Genomic DNA, 12,025 nt, shown 5'->3' on the forward strand with positions numbered 1-12,025 from the left:
AGTCATTAATTGGGTCGAACTAAAAAGCATTGTGGGACGGTTCCTGTAGATTCGGCAACACTTGTTTGCCTCATATCTCCGGGTATCACAATCGGTTCGAATAACGCCAGTAGTGTGCATTATATGTTGCCAGAAATTCATCGCTTTCTAACCGTGTCAAGAGATTGAAATTTTGCCAACGATATATTTTACTGCGAATCAACCTGTCGTCCGTTTAAAATCTCACGCTTGTGTTCCACCATTGTCTGGTAATAAAACTTTCACGAAGGTAACGACCGTCGATATATACCTAGGTAGGTACATAAGTGCAGCAGCACACATGCATCCCGGTACGGCTGGTGCAGCATGCACGTACTGCGGATATCGGATACTGGTCAGAGTAATATAATATAACTACTAGTCTTTATTTGCTTGTTTCTCTAAGTGCGATCTTAATCTAACGAGGGAAGATCTTGTTTCTTGTACCTTGTTAAGCATATCCGGATTACTTCCGTACATATTGTCCGCCCACACCGTTGTGCGAAGCCGCGTTATGCAGATGTCGAGTAAATCTTGTCACTCACGGATGCCTTTTCTACCCGTGAAATTTCACAGCACGCGATTGCACAAGCAGCGTGAAAGAAAATTTCAAAATTCTTTTTTCGCGTGGATATGGAAATGGAATACGGGCAAGAGATTCCGTTGCGGGGGAAAAACTACGAGATGAAGAGAAGTCAACGCTGTACGAAGGAGCCACGCAGCATTCTTTATTACAACTTTTATTTTTCTTTCTCCAAGCGATTGCAATAACGGTGACAGTTGAATTAAAATATCATTGCAGATGGGCTTCGCGGTTTCGTATCTCCATATAATTCGCAGTATGGTGCCTGAACGGAGTTCAGTCCAGTCATTTCGGTATGACGCGATAACGGAATTCAACGCTCATTTCTTGCCTGCATTTGGGCCTTCGCAGAAATCCTACTGACAGATGGCAAAGCATTCGAAAACGAGGGAATGGCGTTCGCAGAGATTGTTTTTTACTCGCTTTTTCCTTTACTGCCATTTCGTTTTAATCTTTTTGTGAGTGATAAGGAAATGTTTTCCGGTTATTTACTTATTTTGGCATAAGGAGGGCTTTTTTCACATTGGTTTGCGCAGTTTATACGCATAGACGAATGTAAAGATCTCTCAAGCTCGTGGCTAGTTTCTGGAAATCTCACAGCATTTTTGTTTTTTGAAAGCGAGTAAAACGTTGTTCTATTTTCCTCCTTTAACGACCCTTTCATTGTCGATCCTAAGAGTCCGACTTCACCGAGCGAAAGTTCAGTTACTCTGAGATCGAATCTAATGGCAGAGCTGTACTCATACTGACTGAGGTGATAGCGCAGCTGATTTAAACTGTCGCGCCCGGATGCCACGTCTACACACAACGTGTAATACAAACGCATCGCATGCACCTCGCTTCCATGCATCATTTCTACTTTACTTTTACATAGGGGCCGATGAATAATCTGTCCATCTTTATGCCCGGGCATGCATTAAGTCGCAAGGCCTTCGCCAGCTCAATCGACTTACAGCCATCTCTTTGCGATTCGTCTAGCCAATTTACCCGCTTCTTAAAATACGTCATCACTGCCAATGCTGAGTTTCTAGCTTTCTTTCTATCCGTTTTACCTACTAGTCGTTTCATCGGTCGATCAAAACTTGCTAACGTTCAAACAGCGACGTGCAGGAAAGCTTCGGAGAAACAACGGAATAATTAATCCACCCTATATGAATGTAATTAACATTTCATTATTTTTGGTAAATAATTTGTAAACATCCGGTCAGTGGGGAGAAAATTCTGATACCAGTTTCGTTACGCTTCAATTAGGATAACTAAGGTTGTATTTTCTCGTGGGTAGGTATATCGACGTCACGTCTTCCGGATGGTCGAAATGACACCGGAGCGCGTGGCTGTGGCAGTAATTAACGTTTACCAGATGCTCAAGCCTCGATGCATAACGTAACGCGTAACGGAAAAAATGGTGTCACCTTGCGGCTATCATTGTGAACGGGAGCTGCAATGGGATGACCTAAATTTTCGTTAATGAGTACACGCTCAGCCCTGCGCTTGAACGCAGTTTAAGACGCGTGGGTATCAGAATCATCCAGATGTTTTAAAGACCAATAATATATGGTGGCCTGTCTAAATCTCCCAATAGCGAATCTTCACTCCTCGGCATAAAATTCCCCCGGTTAAAATCCCTGTACCTTGGAAAAATCAAAATGGATGAAATTGACGATTGAACGTGTGATTTTGATAATTCGATGATTGCCATGAGTGAAAAAATAAAGTTCTGCAGGGGGAAATTTTTTCAATTGGGGATTTTGACCGGAGAGAATCAATCCAGGGGGATTTAGTCCTAGAACCTAATATATATATATATATATATATCGATATATATATACACATAATACATCTCTGAGACATTCAACTTGAGAGATAATTTACGCAGCACCATTTATAGGTATATTTCTCTTCTACTGATGCCATTTCTCTCATATTAGTATACTATTTTGTCCGGATAATTTGAGCGACGGACTGACAGTGCCGCTTCGACGAAATAGCTCAAATAGATAACCATCAGTCTTCCTCATACTGCGAGTAAAAAGTTATCGTCCATCGTTCCATGCTTCTTGCTTATCCCTAAAGGAAATTATGTTTCGTCTATTATATACCCTTCCGTATACCATAAAATTCGTAATGTCGATGATGCTTTGTTTAGCCTTAAAAGATTTATAACTAAGAAAAGGAAGGATCGGTTATGAGACTTGAGAGGGTAATCTATCATAGGCGGTGAATTATATATTTTATTATTTTCTTTTAATGGTTATACCTACGTGTACTCAGCATGGACTCCTGTACTTTAGCTTATTCTTCTATTTATACTATGTTGCAGATTTCCTCTACCGCCACAGTGTCACTATTGATAACGTTGCTACCGAAGTCGAGATATTGGATACTTCCAGGTGCGAGGTGAGTTTCTGCTATTTATTTGAAAATTGAAACGTTTCGTGACGAATGCTTGAAACTAAAAAAAAAAAAAAAAAAAAAAAAAAAAAGAAACAACAACCACAACAAACATGCAACAATCGTCTAAAAGACAATACACACTGTAGCATATTGCAGAAGTTCCAGCGCATTATTTTTCCGCAATAGAAATAATCATTGCCATCTTGAATGCAATGAAAAAACTCCTTTTTACAAGGAAGCAAATGAACTATCAGCTGCAACTGATCAAATGTAATACTGCATCTTATCTCAGATCACGTATACACATTGTTATGTTTGAGATAGCAAAAAGGTATCGGCATATAAAGGCAAGAGCAAATAGTAAACGAACATGTTGCGGAGCTGGATCTATAAGCGCGTATACCCAGTGCAGCAATGCGTGTAATAACGTCCAGTCGACACACACGGCCTGTAATATACTTATATGTATGTATATCGTTGATAGCCGGTCGTAATGGGAAGTAACGAGCAGGGAGGATTTATCGGTGCAATTCTCGCTAACAATGAGTTAAGCACACCGATCAGTGTGGAACGCTGATTGACAATACTACGTTGCACCGAGCTTGGGGGCACGAGTCTTAATAAAATGCTTGCACACCACCGACGCGGAGTTCATCGTTTTGTGCTCTGATAAATTGCGCTTGTATCACTAATAGCTCTAAATCATTACTGCTGAACGACCGTTTGCGATCAAAATTTCAGTTACAAACCAAGTTAAGGAGGTTGGTTCGCCAGAAATCGATAATTTTTATTAATGTCAGTACAATGTAGTCGTACGTGGAGTACTCATCAAATTATTGTATTCGTTAGCTTCAAAGATATTGGAGTTATAACACTTGAATTATAATCAAAGAGCTTATAAATTTTTGCTTCATTTCAAATCGCTTTGACATTGTTAAAAATATGATAGATTCGTTTTTCACTCCAAAAAGGCTCATTTTGTTCATAATACTATTCTCCTGAAAGACACTGGACCAGAGTTGTGAAATCGAATGAATATACTAGAATTTCAATAGCTTTGAAGTGATTCGAAATTAAGCATCGATACCTAAGCCGTTTTTTTACAATTCCAATGATTTCTAATTCTTCGTTTTTGAATGAATCTTCGAAGCCTATGAATATAATGATTTGACAATCACTCAATGTACGACTATTTCGTAATAATATCAATGGGAGGTATGGATTTTTAGTCAAACAACCTACATGAAACATTTGTGAGAACCAAAACATCGTAAAGATGTATTTTTATCTTATCAATTAACTTCTTTTCTAAAAGAATCCCAAGTACATGTTCTAAAACCCATCGAACGTGAGGATAATTTCCTATAACATTTTTTTCTTTTCTCAAACACATGCATTACTTTCCCTTACCTGCCAGAGGTAAAAGCGTCGCAGTTCTTCGTTGTTCACGGGATACACGCATGATGGTCGACATACTCGTACGCGTTGTCGTGGTTCAGTCAACACCTTTTTTCGAGTTTCGGGCCTCGGCTCCGCAGGTTCTCAGTCCATCTTTTTACTATTTTCCCCTCAGCGTCCTGAGAAGGCGTGTAGAGGTGTGACGCGTTTTTCTACCGTGTATCTCGGATACGCCGAGCCCCTCCGGAGTTCGTGGCATAAAAAATTACATCGTTATACCACGCACGAATTTCTAAACTCATCCCGCAGCTCTTCACCAGAGCCACTGTGTCCGTTAGAAAATATCTGTAACACTACACTCCAGCATCCAGACTTTGGGGGGGGGGAGGGGGCTGGGAAAAAATAAAACGATTCCACTCCATGGTCGAGGGGAGGCTCTCGACCGAAAATGAAAGAGAATTAGTGAGGAGATTGAAGTTCGGGAAAAAAATGTTACTCCAGAGTTCCTCTATCGATGTTCTATGGTCCGGCTGCTCAAGAAACCAACTTTGTGAGCAAGGTGAAGAAGAATGCGTGTATAGTCGTTTGCGTGGCATGGAATATCTCTGCTGCAGAGATTGCACAAGCGGCTTGCTTCAAAATTGCGGGCATTCTTACCGCAATAGACCAATAGAGTAAACCGAGGCGAATTGTTCCTCGCACTGTGGGAAATGTCGGACAAATTACAATTTACGACGGAAAAAAGTTTTCACTAAAGCAAGAAATCCGAACTTCGAGAGTAATTTGAACAGAAAGTCCCACAAACCTAAGGACGTTTATTCAATCAGAGTTGTTCACACGGTTAGACAACAGGAGTACTTGTAAACGATACGAGAGTCTCTGGAAGGCGAGAGACGTACGTACGTACATAATGGTGACGAAACATGTGGCGTTGTTTACTTATTCATAGGTTAATGCACGTAAGCGTTACTTCAACAGTTAGGTAGACTTGGTTTATGACACTCGGTGTATACTGAAAACAATACGTTATATGCAAAACCGTTCGCCTGGATGAATTTCAATGGTGCAGTTTCGTTGGAGCTACCGTGTCCACAGCAGGTACACTGGCGTTGGGATTAGTCTCCGGAGTACCATTATACGATGTGTCCTGTACGTATGGCTGCTGCACCTACACCCACGTCTGGAAATACGTAGCATGAATAGAGGCGGGTAAATAATATTATGTTCGGAGAGAAACGCTATAAGCTCCTGAGAACTCATTGCGAGTTACCCACATTCGAATTTATACGTGATTGTTATTCAATTCAAACGTGCTAACGGTACTCGTAGTTTTACGCTATACGCGTGTGCATACAGGCTTCATCTGTATACGTATACACACCTGGTACTATGGTGTCCATACGATTTCTAAGCGGTAAAAGGTATGTATCTCCATGCTATAAAATACCGACGATCACTTACGACCGGTCCGCTAATCTCAGTATATATACCTGTATATGTATATATGTGTATATAAATATAAGGTATGTTTCCGTAACTATTCAAAGCCTAATCTCCTTGCTACTGCAGCTTTAACTCCTTTGAACCACCGTAGTTTTTGACACGCTACGGTGATTAGTGACTACCGCAAAGTGTATCTAAACAGATCCGTTGAGAGCCTAAGTACCTTTTCTTTATCAATGGTAGACGTATTAGAGCAATTCAGTAGGTAATCATTATACCTACTACGAGTGTACTTTTAATAGATCTCTCTCACTGATGTGGTATTAAGTAATCAGATATAAATACAACTTACAAACTATTCTCATTTGCTTCATTGTGAATATAACAAGTATATATCATAAGCCGGCGTATGAGAACTACATTTACAAAATTCCACTTGCTGCTAGGTTTTTATCTATTGAAAAGGGTTAGTGATGTGCATATGTTGCTCAAATTTTGTGACGAAATACCATTCCCGAATTCAATAGATTTCTTTAGAATCAGTTTGCTGTTGATATAATCAACGAACACTGCTAATCGATGAAAAGGTTGTTGACTAAACCTAAATGATAATTTGATTAGTTAATCTAGCGATGATGTCCGTCTTGAAGCTTTTTTATACAATCGATCTAATCGCACTCATCGAAGACTTCACTGAACCAAGAATGAAACTGCCATTCCAGTATTCCATATGCATTCTGTATAATTGGGAAATGAAATGTTATGGCGAAATCCATCAAAACTCTTATAAATTTGTATTGGTTCTATAATAAGCTCAAGACGCTAGCTTGCAGTTTTGACAGTTCGCACCTGGGCCTTAACAAATTGGTCCGATCAACCGATGGAATCGAATGACTTGGTTGCACGAATACTGAAGGTGTAGTTTTCGTAGATTTGTTGGGGAATCTCTCTGTCGTATACAAATCTAACGGTTGGTATTATGCAGCAGGTACCATAGCATCTAATTTGAATAATACGTGAAGCCAGGCATTGTTTTCATACCTTCCGGCACTTTGCCACCAAGCAAACATCGGCCAAAAATAAAATTCATTACCTGTGAAAAATCGTAAAATATTTAAAAGAAAACAGGCGTCAAAATATTTTAGAAATATTTTTCATACACGAAGTTTTTTCGTGAAATAAATTTTTTTTGTACAAGTTGTGTACAGGTGATGCATAGAAGTACCGAAGGTATATGGAAAAATCCTGAGGTTAACCCATCGGACTTTTTTCTTCAAATAAGATTTATCGGTCAGGGTTAATTTGTTTTTTTTCTGAGATTGATTACGTACGTGCGGTGCTTTTTACGGGCCATATACTATTTCTGTGTCACTAGGAAACATAATTCTAGGTTAAGCGCCTGTGGTTAGGCAAATCATTATGGAGTTAATTAAAGCAGGGAATGAAAGCTCGGGACCTGCCATGCGTGTGAATGAATTTGTAAGTAGGACACTTTTGCCACCAATTATAAGACCTACTACCTATACATCTGTAATAATATGCATTTGTGTTAATTCATAGAATAGTAGCTATATATGCTCCGAGAAAGTAGTTTGATTATTACAATTATATCGTAGAAGAATGTGCTTACGCTTAAGTGTGGTATATATAATTCTAAAGAGAAAAATTGTAAGGATACTGGCAAATAGGTGAAATAATAAAAAACGTGCCAGTAGACCTTAGTTCCAGAAATGAATTTGGGGAAATGAACAATCAATTATCTTATTACTAACGGCACCTTCAAGTGAATGCAATTCTGCTCAATTTTCCACTGACTATATAAGGTGGGCTCGAAATTAGCCATTACAAACGATCTTAACGTTATATTCGGACCGCTATTCTTGTGAAATACATTTCTGCAGATAGGTACTTTAAAGAATGCGTTATGGCAGATACCAAGAACCAGGTAGTAATCCGAGGAGAGCGCAGCGGCGAGGGAAGTTCATACTTGATTACCGTGACCCATAAGCTTACCATTTAATCAAGACTAATATTCGCCCCCAGCACCCTCATCCCATAAATCTTATAAATAATTCAGCCTGTCAAAAGATGGTGCAACAGCGGGTGCAGTTGGTTTGGAATGCCGATAAGCCGAAGCAGCCAAACGCTTACCAGCTGCCACACTGCCTCTATTTCGAGAGGATGAAAACACTTCTAATTTCATTGCATGCTTTGTCGTTCGTCAGTCGTCCCCCCTGAGCCTCCCCCATTCAAACAAGTCGCCATTATTGTATCGGGTATAAACAGCTTGCGTATACCAACCAAAGGGTCGATCGTCTCTTGTGATGCAAGTGTATAGACGTGCCATTGAAAAGAATCTCTCGCTATACCTACATTCACTCGCATAAATGTCTGCCATCATCGCGAGCAGGTAACTCCTCGTACTTTACATCGCACAAAGGCTGCTCGTACACGCAGGCACAGCTCGAGGTATGAAACTCCCGTTTCAACCTGTCAATCAAATACGCTGCTAGTCACTCCATCCAGTGCGATGCTAGTCACCTGAGGGATCCTTAAGGGCGTGACAATCGTGCAACCACCTCCCACGGGGCGATATGCGTTACCTAGTACACCAGAGTGTTTCTTCCTCGATACCGGGAGGGGTGAAGCGAGGCATTCTATTCATTCTTCATGATCGAAGCCGCATCGTAAAATTCACGTGGAAGACTCGTCTCTATTCATCCTTGAGGGTGGTCGAGGGAAAAATCAAACTCACGCAGTCACGATCAACGTTTGAACGGTGATTTGATTGCAGTACTTCAGGCTTAAGATGTGCTGAGAATTGTGGGGATTGGCACTTATCTTCAAGTCACTCTGGAAGACACTTTGAAACGTTAATTCTCATGTATAGGATATGGATAATGGAGAAAACGGACGTAAATGGATTTAGTCTTCGTTTTCATCCAGCTCATTCATTGAAACACTCCGCAAAAAGTCATTTCTATTACCCGTTGACAAAACTATCTTTCCTTTATTGATTCCAAAATCAATATACCTAATATGCAGAATAATTTTTTTCGGCATTCGTCATATTTCTCAATTGCAACTCCATGGCGTTTGTGGCTTTTTATTCGATTCACGACCCCATTATACGAGCTGTACCGAAAGTGCGATTGAAAATCCGTTAATTGATGTTATACAGGTAAACGCAATTACGCAACGTGATGCTATGTATCTTGGAATGCGACTCCATATAGTGGTATCGAAAGGGTACCGTTTAGCTCCCCATACGACGTGCGTCTTATAGACCTGTGCACATGTATAATTGTCAGCCGATAACTTCAGATTGCCTCGCATCTACACGGCTCTTCTTTTTAATACAGCGGTGCTGTGATACCAGCTCTTCGAGAATTTGTTTTTGTCCATCGTGTAGCCGCGGGTAAAAAATGTATAAACCCCAAACTAATCGCCTCGATTCCTGATTATAATTGACTGCGTAGCCCACGGGTCAACGGAGAACCCATCAACGAACCCATAGCTAAGAATACCGGCCGTCCATCTAACTGCCCGCCGTCTCAAGTGACCTTGGCACGTCGGAGCCGACGGCCAGCAAGAACGAAGCTGCGAGCATCTTACGTCGTCAGGGCTTCGACTCCCCCCGCAAGAGATCTGGACAACGGAACTAGTCCGTCTTCGCTGCGCTTCACCGCTTCGCTCGACGGACGATCTACTGCAGACTCAAAGAGAAATGGAAGAAAACGAGCACCGGATGCCCGTTTCTCGGAGACTTCGGGAGACTCACACCCCCGGTTTTCCCGGAAACTGAACTCCTCTCATAGAGGCTATAATTGTCTCAGAAAAGGAGAAAATATCTGTAGCTCGTACGGTTCAACGTGAGCTTGCAGACCGAATGAATGGATCGTTCGTTGGCAACTGTCGAGGAATTTACCATGGAAAACCAGGAACCAACTATCAGTAGAAGTTAATTCGATGGTTATTGGCAGCAGATCGTCGTGTTGATTTCTACGATTCTTGTCACCATAACTACAAGCTCCAAGTAACCGTTACGATTGACGACTACTAGACCTTTGATAACGATGACCGCTGAAGTTGGAACAGTGTATTTCCGTAAAATATTGTGAACAACACTTACGATTAGTGGGGTCTTGCTGTGTTGTTGGTTCGAATTTATCAGTTGAAAAGGGATTTCGTGTAGAGGTATAATCGATCCGAGGAGGCCATATGGACGCGTTGAGAATGCGCGTGGGCGTGAACGTGACCAAGAGACGAAGAGGTGCAACGTAATGGAGATGTTTACATCTGGGGCCTCTGGCATGGCCCATTCGTCATATACGATGGGTGACAGATACCCTGGGCCCTTTGTTGAGGAGGATCGTTTTTGGGCTTTGGTGTATCGAAACATTATCTCCTGATTCAGGTTGACAGGTTGGAGCTTAAGAATTAACCCTTACACACGCCGAGCAGGTTAGAACCGATCCTCTCACGTTCAGCCTTGTCATTTACGAGTCATTAATTTGTTTCACACAATATCCATGTCGATGATCGTTACTAGGATCATTATTTTTACCGATCCCTACGGTACAACGTTTGCTGTACAAACTCTTCAGCAATTTCCAAGTTATTTCGATCGGTCTTTTCTTTTCCTTGGCTGCAGGTTTCGTGACGCTTCAAGGCCCAAGCGATTGGTGTCTGGCTTACGTGAGACGCGTTTCATATATATTCGGTAGCACACTCTGCTCCGCGATAGGTGGGGCAGGCTGTTTTTAGCAAACTGGTTTCACGTGGCCTGTAATTAGAGTCTGTTTAAAAAATGTTCAACCAATTTTTTTTTTCTCCAACATGGACTTGAGAAGAGAGAAAGAGTAGTTTGCACCTGTCGGACAAAAACCACAATACAACAAGAGGACAAAAAAAAAGTGACGAAAGAAATCTTCCGGCGCATTTATACATATAACGCACTACTCACACGCGGTATTCGATGTTTTCGCACAACCGTGCAGGTAATTTCATCGTGTTGTTTACTAACCGGGAATAAACGATCGGCAATCTGCGACGGAATTGAAAGTTACCTCTCCGTGAAAATATTAATAAAAAAAAAAACTGGTATTTGCTGTATACTGAAGTACGTTTACTGAACTGACCAGTTACGATCGTTGATTGTCGGTTTGTTGCCAGCATCCATTCGCAGACTTTGAGTATGCCTATGATTCGCAATAGAAATTGGTGGTTATAGCCAATGGAGACTTACGCAGGGAAATGACACTAGTCTTACACTCATCTGCAAGTCCATCGTTCTCCGATTGTGAATCGCACATGATACGTTCAGCCCGAGGGCAAAATTCGCGATACTCTATATAGAAGCAATGTAATTCGTGGCTTCGCGGTGCGGAGTGCGGAGGAGAAACTTAAGGCTGGGATATTGAATTGTGATTTGCCAAAGCGATTCGAATTTCGAGCCAAATATTATGCCTGGCAACGATATTGAACGCAATTGCGCGGTATAACGTGTGAATGTGTGTGTTTGTGTCGACCAGCGAACGCCGTTCTACAGCTGATGCATACGTGCAGCACCGATGTTTTCAAGTAATATAAAGATACAATAGGTACCGTTGATCCATGAGTTCAATAAATAACCTCGACAGGGAGCAGAGAGCTGTTCTTGCAATTTGTACCAGTTGAACGTTTTCCGCGTGTATATGTGTGTTATGCATGTCTCTGTGTATGATACCGAAACGTAGTGTGAGTATGCTACTCGCACATACAATTACCCGAAGATATAGTTGGATTTACGGTTCTACCTGTATCCAGTGCGCCCCGAACGAACGTCGTCGATATAAACCGTACAGGTAACGACGTTCTCTGCAACCAGGAAAAGGAGTAGTCATTGTGTGTTATGTGCCACGGCACCACTGCCACACTGTTCTACATCGATACAGATCTCTCAGATCCCGCTCCGATTTCGATCCCCGTATATCTTGATACTTTACGAGTTGACGTTTTCATTTTTTTTTTTCGTTTTTTTCTTCTTCTCTTCATGTTCATAATTATTTTTATCCTTCCGACCGAAGGTTCTCAGCAGTGCAACCTACCGCGCAGCCAAGAATTTTCATTCGTATGTAAATCACTGTGGAGCTATCTATCTAGACCTATTCATGTCGTCTGGACGATCCATTATCAAGTCGGATTAGG

General features: G+C 41.3%; 1 protein-coding gene across 1 annotated transcript in view; it reads left to right on the plus strand.

The window, feature by feature from the left end:
* The window catches only part of LOC124407001 (ras-related and estrogen-regulated growth inhibitor-like), a 39,114-nt gene that overhangs the window by 13,817 nt on the left and 13,272 nt on the right, over positions 1-12,025 (plus strand). The window contains exon 3 of the mRNA XM_046882765.1: positions 2,922-2,998. Coding sequence (XP_046738721.1) covers positions 2,922-2,998 — 77 coding nt within the window. The remainder of the gene's footprint in view (positions 1-2,921; positions 2,999-12,025) is intronic.

Source organism: Diprion similis, chromosome 6 (genome assembly GCF_021155765.1).
Source record: "Diprion similis isolate iyDipSimi1 chromosome 6, iyDipSimi1.1, whole genome shotgun sequence".
Taxonomy (NCBI): Eukaryota; Metazoa; Arthropoda; class Insecta; order Hymenoptera; family Diprionidae; genus Diprion; species Diprion similis.